The following is a 23,258-nucleotide window of genomic DNA, read 5'->3' as shown; positions in this document are numbered from 1 at the left end:
TGTACTTCCAACATGCAATCTCACCTTTGCTTATGTCTTTTTCCACTTTAATATGACAGACCCCACATTTCCAGCCTGTTGTGAGAGATCGGATCATGAATACGACCTTCATCGTCATCAGTCCACATTTCTCCACTTTCACGACAAACGACTATGAACTTTGGTTCCATGTGAAACTGATTCCTATCCTTGCCAGTTTTACTCCAGAAATGCTCATAAACACAACCACAAACATCAGCTGCATGAATTACCAAGTCATGTGAGTAGTTTTCTTGGAGCAATCAAGATTTTGTTGCAAATGAAAATGACAATACTGACAAAGAACAGCATGAGAACGTTTTCTTTCAACTGTTGCAGTGTGAGTGGGTTGGCTTCAGTTATCCAGGAGATGCCACTGTACAGACGGCAAGAGATCACACATGGTCTGCTGGGCTACCTAAGAAATGCTGAAAATGCCAACAATGAGCCAGGTAGGGCAGACATAGGGTGCGTTATGTGCTTTCCAGTGTGAAATGTCTTGAAAAGCACTCAGACAAAAAACTTGCCCACATATTCTTTCATGTCTACCTGTCAAAAACCTTCCTAAATTTGGCACATCCTAACTTTTGTTTGTATGCCTTAGTTTGCAGGCAACAAAATGAGAGTGATGCCCAATGGGTTAAAGCAAATCTGGGTCCATTCGTCCAATATACATCATACTCTGACCTCAAAGACTTCAACATCTCTACGGTAAGCCCTACATTGCACTTCTAGTCCTCCCTTAAGAACAGGAAAACAAAATTGTAGACTTAAGAAAACAAACACAGGAGTTTATTTTGCCATATCAAAAATACAAGCAAATCATAGAGCACACTTTCTTTGGTTGCAAACTCTAATCCTTTACCCACAGCATTGGTCATTACTGTTGTCTGATATTATGTTGATTCCCTGTTGTAGGCTGGATTGTTGTCAACGCTCAAGCCCTCTGAGGTGGCACAGCTGCTACTGAGCTCTGGAGCCTCAAATAACACAGATTTTATTGATCTTGTGTTTGAAAAGCTTGAAGAGGGCAATGTTCTAAAAAATGTGGATGAATTCCTGACACAGCTGACAGCCAATGGACAGGTAGGCTAGCCTCCTAAAAGGGTGAAGGAGGACAATGCAGATATTTGATTCCAGAAGTAAACACAGAATAAAACATAGGTCTCAACCGCTACATCCATTGTTGGCTATTGTATCTTAGAAAACAAATGGTTACAGCTTTTGTACCATGTTGTATGGATGTACTTCCAACATGCAATCTCACCTTTGCTTATGTCTTTTTCCACTTTAATATGACAGACCCCACATTTCCAGCCTGTTGTGAGAGATCGGATCATGAATACGACCTTCATCATCATCAGTCCACATTTCTCCACTTTCACGACAAACGACTATGAACTTTGGTTCCATGTGAAACTGATTCCTATCCTTGCCAGTTTTACTCCAGAAATGCTCATAAACACAACCACAAACATCAGCTGCATGAATTACCAAGTCATGTGAGTAGTTTTCTTGGAGCAATCAAGATTTTGTTGCAAATGAAAATGACAATACTGACAAAGAACAGCATGAGAACGTTTTCTTTCAACTGTTGCAGTGTGAGTGGGTTGGCTTCAGTTATCCAGGAGATGCCACTGTACAGACGGCAAGAGATCACACATGGTCTGCTGGGCTACCTAAGAAATGCTGAAAATGCCATCAATGAGCCAGGTAGGGCAGACATAGGGTGCGTTATGTGTTTTCAAGTGTGAAATGTCTTGAAAAGCACTCAGACAAAAAACTTAAATTCTTTCATGTCTACCAGTCACAAACCTTGCTAAATTGAGCACATCCTAACTTTTGTCTGCATGCCTTAGCTTGCAGGCAACAAAATGAGAGTGATGCCCAATGGGTTAAAGCAAATCTGGGTCCATTTGTCCAATATACATCATACTCTGACCTCAAAGACTTCAACTTCTCTACGGTAAGCTTTACTCTTATTACTCTTCCTGTCTTTCTTGAGAATAGCAAAGCAAAATTCTGGAAATTATACAAAAGACATGCATTTCATGAATTCTACTTTTTTGTATCCATAGCTGGCAGTTCTGGACGTTCTTTCACCATCGCAGAAGGCTGATCTAATCCTTGATCCAAACAGTGGTGCTTTAAACGATGCACATGTTGTAAGGGAGGTGTTGACAAGCTTGACAGAGACCAGTGATTATGAGCAGCTCAACCAATTCTTCCAGGCTTTTGCAAACATCAACAAGCAGGTGAATTCTCATTGGTAACCTTACCTCAGCGCAAACATCAACAAATGTTAACAGTGTTCTTTCATAAACCTGCTCAAGTGTTGAACTGAAAATGATCCATTTCTGATATGCTTCATGCCTTGAGGCATCCCTGCTGTACAGAAGTACAAAGATTTAGTTTAGATAAGCTCCCCCTCATCTCCGCATTTCCACAAAGACTTCAGAACTTCCTCTCTGACCTTATTATGATCCCCTTCTCTTTTCAGAGAAATGTCACCCTCATCCAAAATCCAGATGTGCGAGACACCATTTTGAGCCTGACCTTGACAGCCCTTGCTCCTCAGCTTAAAGACTTTCAGCCAGAAGACTATCAACAGTGGTTCCAGGTTTATTTGGTTCCTGTGATGGCGAGCATCCTTCCTAGCAGCTTGCGGGTGATCCCCAGTAACATCACCTGTGAATCCTACCAGGCTGTGTAAGATATTTCTGATATCCACAGTTAGACATTTGGGTGTGCACAATGCCAAGCTGAGGCTCCTGACAAGTCACAATGAATTCTTTTCTTCCTTTAGATACGATGGTCTTGCGCAGAGTTTGGCAGCATTGCCACTGGACCTTTCACAGGGCGTGAGATCAAGCAAGCAGTACCTCCAGGACACATTCCCACGTATGTGGCAAATGGGCTTTCCTGACTAAACTTTTCTCAAAAGCCCAGTACCAGCACTGTAATGACTACTCCATTGATTTGTTTCCTTTCTTTTTCTTCTCAAACAGGCTGCTCAGTTCCAGCTTCCTTTGTGGTAAGATTAGTTTTTTGGGGGGTGGGTGGGTGGGTGTGGGGGGGTGTCTTACATGGGTTATCCAATATTTGATCCAGGTTTGGCACACTAATTGGGCCAACTGTGACAAAGTCAAGGTATTTACACTTGAAGAAGATGTTTCCACTATACTAACACTCATATTCTCTTTGTCTTCAGTGCAAGGTGACCCCAGTTCATGGTAAGTCTGTCTAGAAGTACACATTTCAACTCTAAGGATATAAATGCATTCTGAAGGACTATTATCTGACACACAACCATTCTCTTTTCACAGTGAATCTCATTTGTAATGGAGTTGATGGGTGGGTGAAATGCCGTTTTGTTCAATGTTGATTCTGTCTAGGTAAAATTTGTTAACACAGTGTAATTAAGGGGACATTGGATTTCAATTTATTGTGTTTTTTCCACAGTTCAAAACTTGAGCAAATCCTGTCAGCTGGCAATTCCTCGGCAGCCCTGTGCAATTTCACCATCACAGAACATGCCTGTTCCTCTGTAAGATTCCTTTTTAAACTCCAAAAACAGAACATGGATTTTGCCCCATTATGGTCCTGAGACAAATCTCCATGAGCTCTGACAAAATGGCTGTATTCTTTGTCAATTTTCTTTTTCAAGGCTCCCTATCTCACATCCAGCAACTTGGTCACACTGCTGAACTGCACACTGAAAAGCCAAAACATATACCCAGTAGAAGTCTGGAAGCTTTTCTTCCAAAAAGCCTCTGCTGTACTGGACCAGGCCCTTGAGACATTTGCTAACATGGTAAGTACAAAATCACATTTTCACAATATTGCCATTTCCCTGCGTGAAGTTTGGGTCCAGCTACAATTATTTTTCTGCCAATTCAAGGCCGTCAACAACACCTACCCGACCTCGTCAAATGTGCTCGAGGCTCTTGGAGAAGTGAGAACTGACAACTTCAGCCAGGCACAACTACAGAGTGAGGAGTTCATTACCAGCTGGTTCAAGACAAAGATCCGTCCGTTTCTGGCCGTTCCATCTTTCAACTTCCTATTTTGCCTTAGCTCCAAAAACTTCAGCTGCCAGACATACCAGACTGTGTAAGTAAATATGAGACATATAGCTCTGTTCTGCAAATGTGCAGTTGACTAGAAGTTTAGATGTTGAAAGCTTTCTCTCAAATGTAGCATTCAGGCATTTGGAAGCCAAAAGGCATCCATGGACAGAGACACACAGCAAGCAGTCTTCACTCACTTCATCAAACCGTTCTTGTCAAGAAATGACTCAACAGGTAAAAGGAGAAACTCAAGCTCACTTTGGTTTTTCCATGACAACATGTGGTATATTACCCTGTCAATAACTTTCTTGCTTTTTCTGCAGATCCTGGCTGTGTCTCATCTATCACGGGGAGCCAAGCGTGGCTAAAGGCAAACCTTGGCGACTTCTCTGATTTTGCAACTGTGCAGGACTTGGAAGCCTTCAATCCTAATTTGTCCGCTGTGAGTGCCAACTGCAGATGTACATCTTCCTGTAAACGGAATTCTTTTACCCAGAACATTTCCATGACTGCTGTCTGATATTATGCTGGTTCTCTTTTGTAGGCTGAATTGTTGTCAGTCCTCAGTCCTTCTCAGGTGGCACAGCTGGTACTGAGTTTGGGAGCCTCCAATAACACAGATTTGATTGATCGTGTGTTTGAGCGACTGCAAGAGGGCAACGCTCTAGAAAATGTGGATGGATTCCTCACACAACTGACAGCCAATGGACAGGTATGCTAGGCTTCTAAAAGGGTGAAGGAGGACAATCCTGGTGTTTTATTCCAGCAGGATAAGACAGAATAAGACATTTGCTAAACCGCTACACAACTCTTCAAGGAGTCTATCATAGAGAAGACTTGTTTGCAACCTTTGTGACATGTTGTATGAGTACATTTACAACATGCAGTCTCTGTATTGCTTAGCTTCTTTTCCACCTCAATTTCACAGATGCCAATTTTCCAGCCTGTTGTGAGAGATCGGATCATGAATGCGACCTTCATCGTCATCAGTCCACATTTCTCCTCTTTCACGACAAACGACTATGAACTTTGGTTCCATGTGAAACTGATTCCTATCCTTGCCAGTTTTACTCCAGAAATGCTCATAAACACAATCACAAACATCAGCTGCATGAACTACCAAGTCATGTGAGTAGTTTTCTTGGAGCAATCAACATTTTGTTGCAAATGAAAATGACAATAGAGACAAAGAACAGCATGAGAATGTTTTCTTTCAACTGTTGCAGTGTGAGTGGGTTGGTTTCAGTTATCCAGGAGATGCCACTGTACAGACGGCAAGAGATCACACATGGTCTGCTGGGCTACCTAAGAAATGCTGAAAATGCCATCAATGAGCCAGGTAGAGCAGACATAGGGTGCATTACGTGTTTTCCAGTGTGAAATGTCTTGAAAAGCACTCAGACAAAAAACTTAAATTCTTTCATGTCTACCAGTCACAAACCTTGCTAAATTGAGCACATCCTAACTTTTGTCTGCATGCCTTAGCTTGCAGGCAACAAAATGAGAGTGATGCCCAATGGGTTAAAGCAAATCTGGGTCCATTCGTCCAATATACAGCGTACTCTGACCTCAAAGACTTCAACATCTCTACGGTAAGCCCTACATTGCACTTCTAGTCCTCCCTTAAGAACAGGAAAACAAAATTGTAGACTTAAGAAGACAAACACAGGAGTTTATTTTGCCATATCAAAAATACAAGCAAATCATAGAGCACACTTTCTTTGGTTGCAAACTCTATTCATTTACCCACAGCATTGGTCATTACTGCTGTCTGATATTATGTTGATTCCCTGTTGTAGGCTGGATTGTTGTCAACGCTCAATCCCTCTGAGGTGGCACAGCTGCTACTGAGCTCTGGAGCCTCAAATAACACAGATTTTATTGATCTTGTGTTTGAAAAACTTGAAGAGGGCAATGTTCTAAAAAATGTGGATGAATTCCTGACACAGCTGACAGCCAATGGACAGGTAGGCTAGCCTCCTAAAAGGGTGAAGGAGGACAATGCGGATATTTGATTCTAGAAGTAAACACAGAATAAGACATCGGTCTCAACCGCTACATCCATTGTTGGCTATTGTATCTTAGAAAACAAATGGTTACAGCCTTTGTACCATGTTGTATGGGTGTACTTCCAACATGCAATCTCACCTTTGCTTATGTCTTTTTCCACTTTAATATGACAGACCCCACATTTCCAGCCTGTTGTGAGAGATCGGATCATGAATACGACCTTCATCATCATCAGTCCACATTTCTCCACTTTCACGACAAACGACTATGAACTTTGGTTCCATGTGAAACTGATTCCTATCCTTGCCAGTTTTACTCCAGAAATGCTCATAAACACAACCACAAACATCAGCTGCATGAACTACCAAGTCATGTGAGTAGTTTTCTTGGAGCAATCAAGATTTTGTTGCAAATGAAAATGACAATAGAGACAAAGAACAGCATGAGAATGTTTTTTTTAAACTGTTGCAGTGTGAGTGGGTTGGCTTCAGTTATCCAGGAGATGCCACTGTACAGACGGCAAGAGATCACACATGGTCTGCTGGGCTACCTAAGAAATGCTGAAAATGCCATCAATGAGCCAGGTAGGGCAGACATAGGGTGCATTATGTGCTTTCCAGTGTGAAATGTCTTGAAAAGCACTCAGACAAAAAACTTGCCCACGAATTCTTTCATGTCTACCTGTCAAAAACCTTCCTAAATTTGGCACATCCTAACTTTTGTCTGCATGCCTTAGCTTGCAGGCAACAAAATGAGAGTGATGCCCAATGGGTTAAAGCAAATCTGGGTCCATTCGTCCAATATACATCATACTCTGACCTCAAAGACTTCAACATCTCTACGGTAAGCCCTACATTGCACTTCTAGTCCTCCCTTAAGAACAGGAAAACAAAATTGTAGACTTAAGAAGACAAACACAGGAGTTTATTTTGCCATATCAAAAATACAAGAAAATCATAGAGCACACTTTCTTTGGTTGCAAACTCTAATCCTTTACCCACAGCATTGGTCATTACTGTTGTCTGATAATATGTTGATTCCCTGTTGTAGGCTGGATTGTTGTCAACGCTCAATCCCTCTGAGGTGGCACAGCTGCTACTGAGCTCTGGAGCCTCAAATAACACAGATTTTATTGATCTTGTGTTTGAAAAACTTGAAGAGGGCAATGTTCTAAAAAATGTGGATGAATTCCTGACACAGCTGACAGCCAATGGACAGGTAGGCTAGCCTCCTAAAAGGGTGAAGGAGGACAATGCGGATATTTGATTCTAGAAGTAAACACAGAATAAGACATCGGTCTCAACCGCTACATCCATTGTTGGCTATTGTATCTTAGAAAACAAATGGTTACAGCCTTTGTACCATGTTGTATGGGTGTACTTCCAACATGCAATCTCACCTTTGCTTATGTCTTTTTCCACTTTAATATGACAGACCCCACACTTCCAGCCTGTTGTGAGAGATCGGATCATGAATGCGACCTTCATCGTCATCAGTCCACATTTCTCCACTTTCACGACAAACGACTATGAACTTTGGTTCCATGTGAAACTGATTCCTATCCTTGCCAGTTTTACTCCAGAAATGCTCATAAACACAACCACAAACATCAGCTGCATGAATTACCAAGTCATGTGAGTAGTTTTCGTGGAGCAATCAAGATTTTGTTGCAAATGAAAATGACAATACTGACAAAGAACAACATGAGAACGTTTTCTTTCAACTGTTGCAGTGTGAGTGGGTTGGCTTCAGTTATCCAGGAGATGCCACTGTACAGACGGCAAGAGATCACACATGGTCTGCTGGGCTACCTAAGAAATGCTGAAAATGCCATCAATGAGCCAGGTAGGGCAGACATAGGGTGCGTTATGTGCTTTCCAGTGTGAAATGTCTTGAAAAGCACTCAGACAAAAAACTTGCCCACATATTCTTTCATGTCTACCTGTCAAAAACCTTCCTAAATTTGGCACATCCTAACTTTTGTTTGTATGCCTTAGCTTGCAGGCAACAAAATGAGAGTGATGTCCAATGGGTTAAAGCAAATCTGGGTCCATTCGTCCAATATACATCATACTCTGACCTCAAAGACTTCAACATCTCTACGGTAAGCTTTACTCTTATTACTCTTCCTGTCTTTCTTGAGAATAGCAAAGCAAAATTCTGGAAATTATACAAAAGACATGCATTTCATGAATTCTACTTTTTTGTATCCATAGCTGGCAGTTCTGGACGTTCTTTCACCATCGCAAAAGGCTGATCTAATCCTAGATCCAAACAGTGGTGCTTTAAACGATGCACATGTTGTAAGGGAGGTGTTGACAAGCTTGACAGAGACCAGTGATTATGAGCAGCTCAACCAATTCTTCCAGGCTTTTGCAAACATCAACAAGCAGGTGAATTCTCATTGGTAACCTTACCTCAGCGCAAACATCAACAAATGTTAACAGTGTTCTTTCATAAACCTGCTCAAGTGTTTAACTGAAAATGATCCATTTCTGATATGCTTCATGCCTTGAGGCATCCCTGCTGTACAGAAGTACAAAGATTTAGTTTAGATAAGCTCCCCCTCATCTCCGCATTTCCACAAAGACTTCAGAACTTCCTCTCTGACCTTATTATGATCCCCTTCTCTTTTCAGAGAAATGTCACCCTCATCCAAAATCCAGATGTGCGAGACACCATTTTGAGCCTGACCTTGACAGCCCTTGCTCCTCAGCTTAAAGACTTTCAGCCAGAAGACTATCAACAGTGGTTCCAGGTTTATTTGGTTCCTGTGATGGCGAGCATCCTTCCTAGCAGCTTGCGGGTGATCCCCAGTAACATCACCTGTGAATCCTACCAGGCTGTGTAAGATATTTCTGATATCCACAGTTAGACATTTGGGTGTGCACAATGCCAAGCTGAGGCTCCTGACAAGTCACAATGAATTCTTTTCTTCCTTTAGATACGATGGTCTTGCGCAGAGTTTGGCAGCATTGCCACTGGACCTTTCACAGGGCGTGAGATCAAGCAAGCAGTACCTCCAGGACACATTCCCACGTATGTGGCAAATGGGCTTTCCTGACTAAACTTTTCCCAAAAGCCCAGTACCAGCACTGTAATGACTACTCCATTGATTTGTTTCCTTTCTTTTTCTTCTCAAACAGGCTGCTCAGTTCCAGCTTCCTTTGTGGTAAGATTAGTTTTTTGGGGGGTGGGTGGGTGGGTGTGGGGGGTGTCTTACATGGGTTATCCAATATTTGATCCAGGTTTGGCACACTAATTGGGCCAACTGTGACAAAGTCAAGGTATTTACACTTGAAGAAGATGTTTCCACTATACTAACACTCATATTTTCTTTGTCTTCAGTGCAAGGTGACCCCAGTTCATGGTAAGTCTGTCTAGAAGTACACATTTCAACTCTAAGGATATAAATGCATTCTGAAGGACTATTATCTGACACACAACCATTCTCTTTTCACAGTGAATCTCATTTGTAATGGAGTTGATGGGTGGGTGAAATGCCGTTTTGTTCAATGTTGATTCTGTCTAGGTAAAATTTGTTAACACAGTGTAATTAAGGGGACATTGGATTTCAATTTATTGTGTTTTTTCCACAGTTCAAAACTTGAGCAAATCCTGTCAGCTGGCAATTCCTCGGCAGCCCTGTGCAATTTCACCATCACAGAACATGCCTGTTCCTCTGTAAGATTCCTTTTTAAACTCCAAAAACAGAACATGGATTTTGCCTCATTATGGTCCTGAGACAAATCTCCATGAGCTCTGACAAAATGGCTGTATTCTTTGTCAATTTTCTTTTTCAAGGCTCCCTATCTCACATCCAGCAACTTGGTCACACTGCTGAACTGCACACTGAAAAGCCAAAACATATACCCAGTAGAAGTCTGGAAGCTTTTCTTCCAAAAAGCCTCTGCTGTACTGGACCAGGCCCTTGAGACATTTGCTAACATGGTAAGTACAAAATCACATTTTCACAATATTACCATTTCCCTGCGTGAAGTTTGGGTCCAGCTACAATTATTTTTCTGCCAATTCAAGGCCGTCAACAACACCTACCCGACCTCGTCAAATGTGCTCGAGGCTCTTGGAGAAGTGAGAATTGACAACTTCAGCCAGGCACAACTACAGAGTGAGGAGTTCATTACCAGCTGGTTCAAGACAAAGATCCGTCCGTTTCTGGCCGTTCCATCTTTCAACTTCCTATTTTGCCTTAGCTCCAAAAACTTCAGCTGCCAGACATACCAGACTGTGTAAGTAAATATGAGACATATAGCTCTGTTCTGCAAATGTGCAGTTGACTAGAAGTTTAGATGTTGAAAGCTTTCTCTCAAATGTAGCATTCAGGCATTTGGAAGCCAAAAGGCATCCATGGACAGAGACACACAGCAAGCAGTCTTCACTCACTTCATCAAACCGTTCTTGTCAAGAAATGACTCAACAGGTAAAAGGAGAAACTCAAGCTCACTTTGGTTTTTCCATGACAACATGTGGTATATTACCCTGTCAATAACTTTCTTGCTTTTTCTGCAGATCCTGGCTGTGTCTCATCTATCACGGGGAGCCAAGCGTGGCTAAAGGCAAACCTTGGCGACTTCTCTGATTTTGCAACTGTGCAGGACTTGGAAGCCTTCAATCCTAATTTGTCCGCTGTGAGTGCCAACTGCAGATGTACATCTTCCTGTAAACGGAATTCTTTTACCCAGAACATTTCCATGACTGCTGTCTGATATTATGCTGGTTCTCTTTTGTAGGCTGAATTGTTGTCAGTCCTCAGTCCTTCTCAGGTGGCACAGCTGGTACTGAGTTTGGGAGCAGCCTCCAATAACACAGATTTGATTGATCGTGTGTTTGAGCGACTGCAAGAGGGCAACGCTCTAGAAAATGTGGATGGATTCCTCACACAACTGACAGCCAATGGACAGGTATGCTAGGCTTCTAAAAGGGTGAAGGAGGACAATCCTGGTGTTTTATTCCAGCAGGATAAGACAGAATAAGACATTTGCTAAACCGCTACACAACTCTTCAAGGAGTCTATCATAGAGAAGACTTGTTTGCAACCTTTGTGACATGTTGTATGAGTACATTTACAACATGCAGTCTCTGTATTGCTTAGCTTCTTTTCCACCTCAATTTCACAGATGCCAATTTTCCAGCCTGTTGTGAGAGATCGGATCATGAATGCGACCTTCATCGTCATCAGTCCACATTTCTCCACTTTCACGACAAACGACTATGAACTTTGGTTCCATGTGAAACTGATTCCTATCCTTGCCAGTTTTACTCCAGAAATGCTCATAAACACAACCACAAACATCAGCTGCATGAACTACCAAGTCATGTGAGTAGTTTTCTTGGAGCAATCAAGATTTTGTTGCAAATGAAAATGACAATAGAGACAAAGAACAGCATGAGAATGTTTTCTTTCAACTGTTGCAGTGTGAGTGGGTTGGCTTCAGTTATCCAGGAGATGCCACTGTACAGACGGCAAGAGATCACACATGGTCTGCTGGGCTACCTAAGAAATGCTGAAAATGCCATCAATGAGCCAGGTAGAGCAGACATAGGGTGCATTATGTGTTTTCCAGTGTGAAATGTCTTGAAAAGCACTCACACAAAAAACTTAAATTCTTTCATGTCTACCAGTCACAAACCTTGCTAAATTGAGCACATCCTAACTTTTGTCTGCATGCCTTAGCTTGCAGGCAACAAAATGAGAGTGATGCCCAATGGGTTAAAGCAAATCTGGGTCCATTCGTCCAATATACATCATACTCTGACCTCAAAGACTTCAACATCTCTACGGTAAGCCCTACATTGCACTTCTAGTCCTCCCTTAAGAACAGGAAAACAAAATTGTAGACTTAAGAAAACAAACACAGGAGTTTATTTTGCCATATCAAAAATACAAGCAAATCATAGAGCACACTTTCTTTGGTTGCAAACTCTATTCATTTACCCATAGCATTGGTCATTACTGCTGTCTGATATTATGTTGATTCCCTGTTGTAGGCTGGATTGTTGTCAACGCTCAATCCCTCTGAGGTGGCACAGCTGCTACTGAGCTCTGGAGCCTCAAATAACACAGATTTTATTGATCTTGTGTTTAAACAACTTGAACAGGGCAACGCTCTAAAAAATGTGGATGAATTCCTGACACAGCTGACAGCCAATGGACAGGTAGGCTAGCCTCCTAAAAGGGTGAAGGAGGACAATGCGGATATTTGATTCTAGAAGTAAACACAGAATAAGACATCGGTCTCAACCGCTACATCCATTGTTGGCTATTGTATCTTAGAAAACAAATGGTTACAGCCTTTGTACCATGTTGTATGGGTGTACTTCCAACATGCAATCTCACCTTTGCTTATGTCTTTTTCCACTTTAATATGACAGACCCCACACTTCCAGCCTGTTGTGAGAGATCGGATCATGAATGCGACCTTCATCGTCATCAGTCCACATTTCTCCACTTTCACGACAAACGACTATGAACTTTGGTTCCATGTGAAACTGATTCCTATCCTTGCCAGTTTTACTCCAGAAATGCTCATAAACACAACCACAAACATCAGCTGCATGAACTACCAAGTCATGTGAGTAGTTTTCTTGGAGCAATCAAGATTTTGTTGCAAATGAAAATGACAATAGAGACAAAGAACAGCATGAGAATGTTTTTTTTAAACTGTTGCAGTGTGAGTGGGTTGGCTTCAGTTATCCAGGAGATGCCACTGTACAGACGGCAAGAGATCACACATGGTCTGCTGGGCTACCTAAGAAATGCTGAAAATGCCATCAATGAGCCAGGTAGGGCAGACATAGGGTGCATTATGTGCTTTCCAGTGTGAAATGTCTTGAAAAGCACTCAGACAAAAAACTTGCCCACGAATTCTTTCATGTCTACCTGTCAAAAACCTTCCTAAATTTGGCACATCCTAACTTTTGTCTGCATGCCTTAGCTTGCAGGCAACAAAATGAGAGTGATGCCCAATGGGTTAAAGCAAATCTGGGTCCATTCGTCCAATATACATCATACTCTGACCTCAAAGACTTCAACATCTCTACGGTAAGCCCTACATTGCACTTCTAGTCCTCCCTTAAGAACAGGAAAACAAAATTGTAGACTTAAGAAGACAAACACAGGAGTTTATTTTGCCATATCAAAAATACAAGAAAATCATAGAGCACACTTTCTTTGGTTGCAAACTCTAATCCTTTACCCACAGCATTGGTCATTACTGTTGTCTGATAATATGTTGATTCCCTGTTGTAGGCTGGATTGTTGTCAACGCTCAATCCCTCTGAGGTGGCACAGCTGCTACTGAGCTCTGGAGCCTCAAATAACACAGATTTTATTGATCTTGTGTTTGAAAAACTTGAAGAGGGCAATGTTCTAAAAAATGTGGATGAATTCCTGACACAGCTGACAGCCAATGGACAGGTAGGCTAGCCTCCTAAAAGGGTGAAGGAGGACAATGCGGATATTTGATTCTAGAAGTAAACACAGAATAAGACATCGGTCTCAACCGCTACATCCATTGTTGGCTATTGTATCTTAGAAAACAAATGGTTACAGCCTTTGTACCATGTTGTATGGGTGTACTTCCAACATGCAATCTCACCTTTGCTTATGTCTTTTTCCACTTTAATATGACAGACCCCACACTTCCAGCCTGTTGTGAGAGATCGGATCATGAATGCGACCTTCATCGTCATCAGTCCACATTTCTCCACTTTCACGACAAACGACTATGAACTTTGGTTCCATGTGAAACTGATTCCTATCCTTGCCAGTTTTACTCCAGAAATGCTCATAAACACAACCACAAACATCAGCTGCATGAATTACCAAGTCATGTGAGTAGTTTTCGTGGAGCAATCAAGATTTTGTTGCAAATGAAAATGACAATACTGACAAAGAACAACATGAGAACGTTTTCTTTCAACTGTTGCAGTGTGAGTGGGTTGGCTTCAGTTATCCAGGAGATGCCACTGTACAGACGGCAAGAGATCACACATGGTCTGCTGGGCTACCTAAGAAATGCTGAAAATGCCATCAATGAGCCAGGTAGGGCAGACATAGGGTGCGTTATGTGCTTTCCAGTGTGAAATGTCTTGAAAAGCACTCAGACAAAAAACTTGCCCACATATTCTTTCATGTCTACCTGTCAAAAACCTTCCTAAATTTGGCACATCCTAACTTTTGTTTGTATGCCTTAGCTTGCAGGCAACAAAATGAGAGTGATGTCCAATGGGTTAAAGCAAATCTGGGTCCATTCGTCCAATATACATCATACTCTGACCTCAAAGACTTCAACATCTCTACGGTAAGCTTTACTCTTATTACTCTTCCTGTCTTTCTTGAGAATAGCAAAGCAAAATTCTGGAAATTATACAAAAGACATGCATTTCATGAATTCTACTTTTTTGTATCCATAGCTGGCAGTTCTGGACGTTCTTTCACCATCGCAAAAGGCTGATCTAATCCTAGATCCAAACAGTGGTGCTTTAAACGATGCACATGTTGTAAGGGAGGTGTTGACAAGCTTGACAGAGACCAGTGATTATGAGCAGCTCAACCAATTCTTCCAGGCTTTTGCAAACATCAACAAGCAGGTGAATTCTCATTGGTAACCTTACCTCAGCGCAAACATCAACAAATGTTAACAGTGTTCTTTCATAAACCTGCTCAAGTGTTTAAGTGAAAATGATCCATTTCTGATATGCTTCATGCCTTGAGGCATCCCTGCTGTACAGAAGTACAAAGATTTAGTTTAGATAAGCTCCCCCTCATCTCCGCATTTCCACAAAGACTTCAGAACTTCCTCTCTGACCTTATTATGATCCCCTTCTCTTTTCAGAGAAATGTCACCCTCATCCAAAATCCAGATGTGCGAGACACCATTTTGAGCCTGACCTTGACAGCCCTTGCTCCTCAGCTTAAAGACTTTCAGCCAGAAGACTATCAACAGTGGTTCCAGGTTTATTTGGTTCCTGTGATGGCGAGCATCCTTCCTAGCAGCTTGCGGGTGATCCCCAGTAACATCACCTGTGAATCCTACCAGGCTGTGTAAGATATTTCTGATATCCACAGTTAGACATTTGGGTGTGCACAATGCCAAGCTGAGGCTCCTGACAAGTCACAATGAATTCTTTTCTTCCTTTAGATACGATGGTCTTGCGCAGAGTTTGGCAGCATTGCCACTGGACCTTTCACAGGGCGTGAGATCAAGCAAGCAGTACCTCCAGGACACATTCCCACGTATGTGGCAAATGGGCTTTCCTGACTAAACTTTTCCCAAAAGCCCAGTACCAGCACTGTAATGACTACTCCATTGATTTGTTTCCTTTCTTTTTCTTCTCAAACAGGCTGCTCAGTTCCAGCTTCCTTTGTGGTAAGATTAGTTTTTTGGGGGGTGGGTGGGTGGGTGTGGGGGGTGTCTTACATGGGTTATCCAATATTTGATCCAGGTTTGGCACACTAATTGGGCCAACTGTGACAAAGTCAAGGTATTTACACTTGAAGAAGATGTTTCCACTATACTAACACTCATATTTTCTTTGTCTTCAGTGCAAGGTGACCCCAGTTCATGGTAAGTCTGTCTAGAAGTACACATTTCAACTCTAAGGATATAAATGCATTCTGAAGGACTATTATCTGACACACAACCATTCTCTTTTCACAGTGAATCTCATTTGTAATGGAGTTGATGGGTGGGTGAAATGCCGTTTTGTTCAATGTTGATTCTGTCTAGGTAAAATTTGTTAACACAGTGTAATTAAGGGGACATTGGATTTCAATTTATTGTGTTTTTTCCACAGTTCAAAACTTGAGCAAATCCTGTCAGCTGGCAATTCCTCGGCAGCCCTGTGCAATTTCACCATCACAGAACATGCCTGTTCCTCTGTAAGATTCCTTTTTAAACTCCAAAAACAGAACATGGATTTTGCCTCATTATGGTCCTGAGACAAATCTCCATGAGCTCTGACAAAATGGCTGTATTCTTTGTCAATTTTCTTTTTCAAGGCTCCCTATCTCACATCCAGCAACTTGGTCACACTGCTGAACTGCACACTGAAAAGCCAAAACATATACCCAGTAGAAGTCTGGAAGCTTTTCTTCCAAAAAGCCTCTGCTGTACTGGACCAGGCCCTTGAGACATTTGCTAACATGGTAAGTACAAAATCACATTTTCACAATATTACCATTTCCCTGCGTGAAGTTTGGGTCCAGCTACAATTATTTTTCTGCCAATTCAAGGCCGTCAACAACACCTACCCGACCTCGTCAAATGTGCTCGAGGCTCTTGGAGAAGTGAGAATTGACAACTTCAGCCAGGCACAACTACAGAGTGAGGAGTTCATTACCAGCTGGTTCAAGACAAAGATCCGTCCGTTTCTGGCCGTTCCATCTTTCAACTTCCTATTTTGCCTTAGCTCCAAAAACTTCAGCTGCCAGACATACCAGACTGTGTAAGTAAATATGAGACATATAGCTCTGTTCTGCAAATGTGCAGTTGACTAGAAGTTTAGATGTTGAAAGCTTTCTCTCAAATGTAGCATTCAGGCATTTGGAAGCCAAAAGGCATCCATGGACAGAGACACACAGCAAGCAGTCTTCACTCACTTCATCAAACCGTTCTTGTCAAGAAATGACTCAACAGGTAAAAGGAGAAACTCAAGCTCACTTTGGTTTTTCCATGACAACATGTGGTATATTACCCTGTCAATAACTTTCTTGCTTTTTCTGCAGATCCTGGCTGTGTCTCATCTATCACGGGGAGCCAAGCGTGGCTAAAGGCAAACCTTGGCGACTTCTCTGATTTTGCAACTGTGCAGGACTTGGAAGCCTTCAATCCTAATTTGTCCGCTGTGAGTGCCAACTGCAGATGTACATCTTCCTGTAAACGGAATTCTTTTACCCAGAACATTTCCATGACTGCTGTCTGATATTATGCTGGTTCTCTTTTGTAGGCTGAATTGTTGTCAGTCCTCAGTCCTTCTCAGGTGGCACAGCTGGTACTGAGTTTGGGAGCAGCCTCCAATAACACAGATTTGATTGATCGTGTGTTTGAGCGACTGCAAGAGGGCAACGCTCTAGAAAATGTGGATGGATTCCTCACACAACTGACAGCCAATGGACAGGTATGCTAGGCTTCTAAAAGGGTGAAGGAGGACAATCCTGGTGTTTTATTCCAGCAGGATAAGACAGAATAAGACATTTGCTAAACCGCTACACAACTCTTCAAGGAGTCTATCATAGAGAAGACTTGTTTGCAACCTTTGTGACATGTTGTATGAGTACATTTACAACATGCAGTCTCTGTATTGCTTAGCTTCTTTTCCACCTCAATTTCACAGATGCCAATTTTCCAGCCTGTTGTGAGAGATCGGATCATGAATGCGACCTTCATCGTCATCAGTCCACATTTCTCCACTTTCACGACAAACGACTATGAACTTTGGTTCCATGTGAAACTGATTCCTATCCTTGCCAGTTTTACTCCAGAAATGCTCATAAACACAACCACAAACATCAGCTGCATGAACTACCAAGTCATGTGAGTAGTTTTCTTGGAGCAATCAAGATTTTGTTGCAAATGAAAATGACAATAGAGACAAAGAACAGCATGAGAATGTTTTCTTTCAACTGTTGCAGTGTGAGTGGGTTGGCTTCAGTTATCCAGGAGATGCCACTGTACAGACGGCAAGAGATCACACATGGTCTGCTGGGCTACCTAAGAAATGCTGAAAATGCCATCAATGAGCCAGGTAGAGCAGACATAGGGTGCATTATGTGTTTTCCAGTGTGAAATGTCTTGAAAAGCACTCACACAAAAAACTTAAATTCTTTCATGTCTACCAGTCACAAACCTTGCTAAATTGAGCACATCCTAACTTTTGTCTGCATGCCTTAGCTTGCAGGCAACAAAATGAGAGTGATGCCCAATGGGTTAAAGCAAATCTGGGTCCATTCGTCCAATATACATCATACTCTGACCTCAAAGACTTCAACATCTCTACGGTAAGCCCTACATTGCACTTCTAGTCCTCCCTTAAGAACAGGAAAACAAAATTGTAGACTTAAGAAAACAAACACAGGAGTTTATTTTGCCATATCAAAAATACAAGCAAATCATAGAGCACACTTTCTTTGGTTGCAAACTCTATTCATTTACCCATAGCATTGGTCATTACTGCTGTCTGATATTATGTTGATTCCCTGTTGTAGGCTGGATTGTTGTCAACGCTCAATCCCTCTGAGGTGGCACAGCTGCTACTGAGCTCTGGAGCCTCAAATAACACAGATTTTATTGATCTTGTGTTTAAACAACTTGAACAGGGCAACGCTCTAAAAAATGTGGATGAATTCCTGACACAGCTGACAGCCAATGGACAGGTAGGCTAGCCTCCTAAAAGGGTGAAGGAGGACAATGCGGATATTTGATTCTAGAAGTAAACACAGAATAAGACATCGGTCTCAACCGCTACATCCATTGTTGGCTATTGTATCTTAGAAAACAAATGGTTACAGCCTTTGTACCATGTTGTATGGGTGTACTTCCAACATGCAATCTCACCTTTGCTTATGTCTTTTTCCACTTTAATATGACAGACCCCACACTTCCAGCCTGTTGTGAGAGATCGGATCATGAATGCGACCTTCATCGTCATCAGTCCACATTTCTCCACTTTCACGACAAACGACTATGAACTTTGGTTCCATGTGAAACTGATTCCTATCCTTGCCAGTTTTACTCCAGAAATGCTCATAAACACAACCACAAACATCAGCTGCATGAACTACCAAGTCATGTGAGTAGTTTTCTTGGAGCAATCAAGATTTTGTTGCAAATGAAAATGACAATAGAGACAAAGAACAGCATGAGAATGTTTTTTTTAAACTGTTGCAGTGTGAGTGGGTTGGCTTCAGTTATCCAGGAGATGCCACTGTACAGACGGCAAGAGATCACACATGGTCTGCTGGGCTACCTAAGAAATGCTGAAAATGCCATCAATGAGCCAGGTAGGGCAGACATAGGGTGCATTATGTGCTTTCCAGTGTGAAATGTCTTGAAAAGCACTCAGACAAAAAACTTGCCCACGAATTCTTTCATGTCTACCTGTCAAAAACCTTCCTAAATTTGGCACATCCTAACTTTTGTCTGCATGCCTTAGCTTGCAGGCAACAAAATGAGAGTGATGCCCAATGGGTTAAAGCAAATCTGGGTCCATTCGTCCAATATACATCATACTCTGACCTCAAAGACTTCAACATCTCTACGGTAAGCCCTACATTGCACTTCTAGTCCTCCCTTAAGAACAGGAAAACAAAATTGTAGACTTAAGAAGACAAACACAGGAGTTTATTTTGCCATATCAAAAATACAAGAAAATCATAGAGCACACTTTCTTTGGTTGCAAACTCTAATCCTTTACCCACAGCATTGGTCATTACTGTTGTCTGATAATATGTTGATTCCCTGTTGTAGGCTGGATTGTTGTCAACGCTCAATCCCTCTGAGGTGGCACAGCTGCTACTGAGCTCTGGAGCCTCAAATAACACAGATTTTATTGATCTTGTGTTTGAAAAACTTGAAGAGGGCAATGTTCTAAAAAATGTGGATGAATTCCTGACACAGCTGACAGCCAATGGACAGGTAGGCTAGCCTCCTAAAAGGGTGAAGGAGGACAATGCGGATATTTGATTCTAGAAGTAAACACAGAATAAGACATCGGTCTCAACCGCTACATCCATTGTTGGCTATTGTATCTTAGAAAACAAATGGTTACAGCCTTTGTACCATGTTGTATGGGTGTACTTCCAACATGCAATCTCACCTTTGCTTATGTCTTTTTCCACTTTAATATGACAGACCCCACACTTCCAGCCTGTTGTGAGAGATCGGATCATGAATGCGACCTTCATCGTCATCAGTCCACATTTCTCCACTTTCACGACAAACGACTATGAACTTTGGTTCCATGTGAAACTGATTCCTATCCTTGCCAGTTTTACTCCAGAAATGCTCATAAACACAACCACAAACATCAGCTGCATGAATTACCAAGTCATGTGAGTAGTTTTCGTGGAGCAATCAAGATTTTGTTGCAAATGAAAATGACAATACTGACAAAGAACAACATGAGAACGTTTTCTTTCAACTGTTGCAGTGTGAGTGGGTTGGCTTCAGTTATCCAGGAGATGCCACTGTACAGACGGCAAGAGATCACACATGGTCTGCTGGGCTACCTAAGAAATGCTGAAAATGCCATCAATGAGCCAGGTAGGGCAGACATAGGGTGCGTTATGTGCTTTCCAGTGTGAAATGTCTTGAAAAGCACTCAGACAAAAAACTTGCCCACATATTCTTTCATGTCTACCTGTCAAAAACCTTCCTAAATTTGGCACATCCTAACTTTTGTTTGTATGCCTTAGCTTGCAGGCAACAAAATGAGAGTGATGTCCAATGGGTTAAAGCAAATCTGGGTCCATTCGTCCAATATACATCATACTCTGACCTCAAAGACTTCAACATCTCTACGGTAAGCTTTACTCTTATTACTCTTCCTGTCTTTCTTGAGAATAGCAAAGCAAAATTCTGGAAATTATACAAAAGACATGCATTTCATGAATTCTACTTTTTTGTATCCATAGCTGGCAGTTCTGGACGTTCTTTCACCATCGCAAAAGGCTGATCTAATCCTAGATCCAAACAGTGGTGCTTTAAACGATGCACATGTTGTAAGGGAGGTGTTGACAAGCTTGACAGAGACCAGTGATTATGAGCAGCTCAACCAATTCTTCCAGGCTTTTGCAAACATCAACAAGCAGGTGAATTCTCATTGGTAACCTTACCTCAGCGCAAACATCAACAAATGTTAACAGTGTTCTTTCATAAACCTGCTCAAGTGTTTAAGTGAAAATGATCCATTTCTGATATGCTTCATGCCTTGAGGCATCCCTGCTGTACAGAAGTACAAAGATTTAGTTTAGATAAGCTCCCCCTCATCTCCGCATTTCCACAAAGACTTCAGAACTTCCTCTCTGACCTTATTATGATCCCCTTCTCTTTTCAGAGAAATGTCACCCTCATCCAAAATCCAGATGTGCGAGACACCATTTTGAGCCTGACCTTGACAGCCCTTGCTCCTCAGCTTAAAGACTTTCAGCCAGAAGACTATCAACAGTGGTTCCAGGTTTATTTGGTTCCTGTGATGGCGAGCATCCTTCCTAGCAGCTTGCGGGTGATCCCCAGTAACATCACCTGTGAATCCTACCAGGCTGTGTAAGATATTTCTGATATCCACAGTTAGACATTTGGGTGTGCACAATGCCAAGCTGAGGCTCCTGACAAGTCACAATGAATTCTTTTCTTCCTTTAGATACGATGGTCTTGCGCAGAGTTTGGCAGCATTGCCACTGGACCTTTCACAGGGCGTGAGATCAAGCAAGCAGTACCTCCAGGACACATTCCCACGTATGTGGCAAATGGGCTTTCCTGACTAAACTTTTCCCAAAAGCCCAGTACCAGCACTGTAATGACTACTCCATTGATTTGTTTCCTTTCTTTTTCTTCTCAAACAGGCTGCTCAGTTCCAGCTTCCTTTGTGGTAAGATTAGTTTTTTGGGGGGTGGGTGGGTGGGTGTGGGGGGTGTCTTACATGGGTTATCCAATATTTGATCCAGGTTTGGCACACTAATTGGGCCAACTGTGACAAAGTCAAGGTATTTACACTTGAAGAAGATGTTTCCACTATACTAACACTCATATTTTCTTTGTCTTCAGTGCAAGGTGACCCCAGTTCATGGTAAGTCTGTCTAGAAGTACACATTTCAACTCTAAGGATATAAATGCATTCTGAAGGACTATTATCTGACACACAACCATTCTCTTTTCACAGTGAATCTCATTTGTAATGGAGTTGATGGGTGGGTGAAATGCCGTTTTGTTCAATGTTGATTCTGTCTAGGTAAAATTTGTTAACACAGTGTAATTAAGGGGACATTGGATTTCAATTTATTGTGTTTTTTCCACAGTTCAAAACTTGAGCAAATCCTGTCAGCTGGCAATTCCTCGGCAGCCCTGTGCAATTTCACCATCACAGAACATGCCTGTTCCTCTGTAAGATTCCTTTTTAAACTCCAAAAACAGAACATGGATTTTGCCTCATTATGGTCCTGAGACAAATCTCCATGAGCTCTGACAAAATGGCTGTATTCTTTGTCAATTTTCTTTTTCAAGGCTCCCTATCTCACATCCAGCAACTTGGTCACACTGCTGAACTGCACACTGAAAAGCCAAAACATATACCCAGTAGAAGTCTGGAAGCTTTTCTTCCAAAAAGCCTCTGCTGTACTGGACCAGGCCCTTGAGACATTTGCTAACATGGTAAGTACAAAATCACATTTTCACAATATTACCATTTCCCTGCGTGAAGTTTGGGTCCAGCTACAATTATTTTTCTGCCAATTCAAGGCCGTCAACAACACCTACCCGACCTCGTCAAATGTGCTCGAGGCTCTTGGAGAAGTGAGAATTGACAACTTCAGCCAGGCACAACTACAGAGTGAGGAGTTCATTACCAGCTGGTTCAAGACAAAGATCCGTCCGTTTCTGGCCGTTCCATCTTTCAACTTCCTATTTTGCCTTAGCTCCAAAAACTTCAGCTGCCAGACATACCAGACTGTGTAAGTAAATATGAGACATATAGCTCTGTTCTGCAAATGTGCAGTTGACTAGAAGTTTAGATGTTGAAAGCTTTCTCTCAAATGTAGCATTCAGGCATTTGGAAGCCAAAAGGCATCCATGGACAGAGACACACAGCAAGCAGTCTTCACTCACTTCATCAAACCGTTCTTGTCAAGAAATGACTCAACAGGTAAAAGGAGAAACTCAAGCTCACTTTGGTTTTTCCATGACAACATGTGGTATATTACCCTGTCAATAACTTTCTTGCTTTTTCTGCAGATCCTGGCTGTGTCTCATCTATCACGGGGAGCCAAGCGTGGCTAAAGGCAAACCTTGGCGACTTCTCTGATTTTGCAACTGTGCAGGACTTGGAAGCCTTCAATCCTAATTTGTCCGCTGTGAGTGCCAACTGCAGATGTACATCTTCCTGTAAACGGAATTCTTTTACCCAGAACATTTCCATGACTGC

The 23,258-nt window shown here is 42.0% G+C and overlaps 1 protein-coding gene across 1 annotated transcript in view; it reads left to right on the top strand.

The window, feature by feature from the left end:
* Window positions 1-23,258, top strand: part of LOC146685885 (uncharacterized) — a 52,066-nt gene that overhangs the window by 9,090 nt on the left and 19,718 nt on the right. Inside the window, exons 34-120 of the mRNA XM_085442450.1 lie at window positions 60-259; window positions 358-470; window positions 623-729; window positions 937-1,104; window positions 1,321-1,520; window positions 1,619-1,731; window positions 1,878-1,984; window positions 2,097-2,273; window positions 2,519-2,727; window positions 2,825-2,919; window positions 3,027-3,052; window positions 3,230-3,251; window positions 3,345-3,372; window positions 3,481-3,565; window positions 3,686-3,832; window positions 3,920-4,131; window positions 4,219-4,322; window positions 4,412-4,530; window positions 4,633-4,800; window positions 5,017-5,216; window positions 5,315-5,427; window positions 5,574-5,680; window positions 5,888-6,055; window positions 6,272-6,471; window positions 6,570-6,682; window positions 6,835-6,941; window positions 7,149-7,316; window positions 7,533-7,732; window positions 7,831-7,943; window positions 8,096-8,202; window positions 8,315-8,491; window positions 8,737-8,945; window positions 9,043-9,137; window positions 9,245-9,270; window positions 9,447-9,468; window positions 9,562-9,589; window positions 9,698-9,782; window positions 9,903-10,049; window positions 10,137-10,348; window positions 10,436-10,539; window positions 10,629-10,747; window positions 10,850-11,020; window positions 11,237-11,436; window positions 11,535-11,647; window positions 11,794-11,900; window positions 12,108-12,275; window positions 12,492-12,691; window positions 12,790-12,902; window positions 13,055-13,161; window positions 13,369-13,536; window positions 13,753-13,952; window positions 14,051-14,163; window positions 14,316-14,422; window positions 14,535-14,711; window positions 14,957-15,165; window positions 15,263-15,357; window positions 15,465-15,490; window positions 15,667-15,688; window positions 15,782-15,809; window positions 15,918-16,002; window positions 16,123-16,269; window positions 16,357-16,568; window positions 16,656-16,759; window positions 16,849-16,967; window positions 17,070-17,240; window positions 17,457-17,656; window positions 17,755-17,867; window positions 18,014-18,120; window positions 18,328-18,495; window positions 18,712-18,911; window positions 19,010-19,122; window positions 19,275-19,381; window positions 19,589-19,756; window positions 19,973-20,172; window positions 20,271-20,383; window positions 20,536-20,642; window positions 20,755-20,931; window positions 21,177-21,385; window positions 21,483-21,577; window positions 21,685-21,710; window positions 21,887-21,908; window positions 22,002-22,029; window positions 22,138-22,222; window positions 22,343-22,489; window positions 22,577-22,788; window positions 22,876-22,979; window positions 23,069-23,187. Coding sequence (XP_085298576.1) covers window positions 60-259; window positions 358-470; window positions 623-729; window positions 937-1,104; window positions 1,321-1,520; window positions 1,619-1,731; window positions 1,878-1,984; window positions 2,097-2,273; window positions 2,519-2,727; window positions 2,825-2,919; window positions 3,027-3,052; window positions 3,230-3,251; window positions 3,345-3,372; window positions 3,481-3,565; window positions 3,686-3,832; window positions 3,920-4,131; window positions 4,219-4,322; window positions 4,412-4,530; window positions 4,633-4,800; window positions 5,017-5,216; window positions 5,315-5,427; window positions 5,574-5,680; window positions 5,888-6,055; window positions 6,272-6,471; window positions 6,570-6,682; window positions 6,835-6,941; window positions 7,149-7,316; window positions 7,533-7,732; window positions 7,831-7,943; window positions 8,096-8,202; window positions 8,315-8,491; window positions 8,737-8,945; window positions 9,043-9,137; window positions 9,245-9,270; window positions 9,447-9,468; window positions 9,562-9,589; window positions 9,698-9,782; window positions 9,903-10,049; window positions 10,137-10,348; window positions 10,436-10,539; window positions 10,629-10,747; window positions 10,850-11,020; window positions 11,237-11,436; window positions 11,535-11,647; window positions 11,794-11,900; window positions 12,108-12,275; window positions 12,492-12,691; window positions 12,790-12,902; window positions 13,055-13,161; window positions 13,369-13,536; window positions 13,753-13,952; window positions 14,051-14,163; window positions 14,316-14,422; window positions 14,535-14,711; window positions 14,957-15,165; window positions 15,263-15,357; window positions 15,465-15,490; window positions 15,667-15,688; window positions 15,782-15,809; window positions 15,918-16,002; window positions 16,123-16,269; window positions 16,357-16,568; window positions 16,656-16,759; window positions 16,849-16,967; window positions 17,070-17,240; window positions 17,457-17,656; window positions 17,755-17,867; window positions 18,014-18,120; window positions 18,328-18,495; window positions 18,712-18,911; window positions 19,010-19,122; window positions 19,275-19,381; window positions 19,589-19,756; window positions 19,973-20,172; window positions 20,271-20,383; window positions 20,536-20,642; window positions 20,755-20,931; window positions 21,177-21,385; window positions 21,483-21,577; window positions 21,685-21,710; window positions 21,887-21,908; window positions 22,002-22,029; window positions 22,138-22,222; window positions 22,343-22,489; window positions 22,577-22,788; window positions 22,876-22,979; window positions 23,069-23,187 — 11,202 coding nt within the window. The remainder of the gene's footprint in view (window positions 1-59; window positions 260-357; window positions 471-622; window positions 730-936; window positions 1,105-1,320; window positions 1,521-1,618; window positions 1,732-1,877; window positions 1,985-2,096; window positions 2,274-2,518; window positions 2,728-2,824; window positions 2,920-3,026; window positions 3,053-3,229; window positions 3,252-3,344; window positions 3,373-3,480; window positions 3,566-3,685; window positions 3,833-3,919; window positions 4,132-4,218; window positions 4,323-4,411; window positions 4,531-4,632; window positions 4,801-5,016; window positions 5,217-5,314; window positions 5,428-5,573; window positions 5,681-5,887; window positions 6,056-6,271; window positions 6,472-6,569; window positions 6,683-6,834; window positions 6,942-7,148; window positions 7,317-7,532; window positions 7,733-7,830; window positions 7,944-8,095; window positions 8,203-8,314; window positions 8,492-8,736; window positions 8,946-9,042; window positions 9,138-9,244; window positions 9,271-9,446; window positions 9,469-9,561; window positions 9,590-9,697; window positions 9,783-9,902; window positions 10,050-10,136; window positions 10,349-10,435; window positions 10,540-10,628; window positions 10,748-10,849; window positions 11,021-11,236; window positions 11,437-11,534; window positions 11,648-11,793; window positions 11,901-12,107; window positions 12,276-12,491; window positions 12,692-12,789; window positions 12,903-13,054; window positions 13,162-13,368; window positions 13,537-13,752; window positions 13,953-14,050; window positions 14,164-14,315; window positions 14,423-14,534; window positions 14,712-14,956; window positions 15,166-15,262; window positions 15,358-15,464; window positions 15,491-15,666; window positions 15,689-15,781; window positions 15,810-15,917; window positions 16,003-16,122; window positions 16,270-16,356; window positions 16,569-16,655; window positions 16,760-16,848; window positions 16,968-17,069; window positions 17,241-17,456; window positions 17,657-17,754; window positions 17,868-18,013; window positions 18,121-18,327; window positions 18,496-18,711; window positions 18,912-19,009; window positions 19,123-19,274; window positions 19,382-19,588; window positions 19,757-19,972; window positions 20,173-20,270; window positions 20,384-20,535; window positions 20,643-20,754; window positions 20,932-21,176; window positions 21,386-21,482; window positions 21,578-21,684; window positions 21,711-21,886; window positions 21,909-22,001; window positions 22,030-22,137; window positions 22,223-22,342; window positions 22,490-22,576; window positions 22,789-22,875; window positions 22,980-23,068; window positions 23,188-23,258) is intronic.

The sequence above is a fragment of the Copadichromis virginalis genome, linkage group LG19 (assembly GCF_057382275.1).
Source record: "Copadichromis virginalis isolate Kocher_CV1m ecotype Utaka linkage group LG19, C_Virginalis_male_GT1.1, whole genome shotgun sequence".
Lineage (NCBI taxonomy): Eukaryota > Metazoa > Chordata > Actinopteri > Cichliformes > Cichlidae > Copadichromis > Copadichromis virginalis.
Note: the sequence above shows the minus strand (reverse complement) of the source record. Positions and strands in the feature narration are given on the sequence as shown.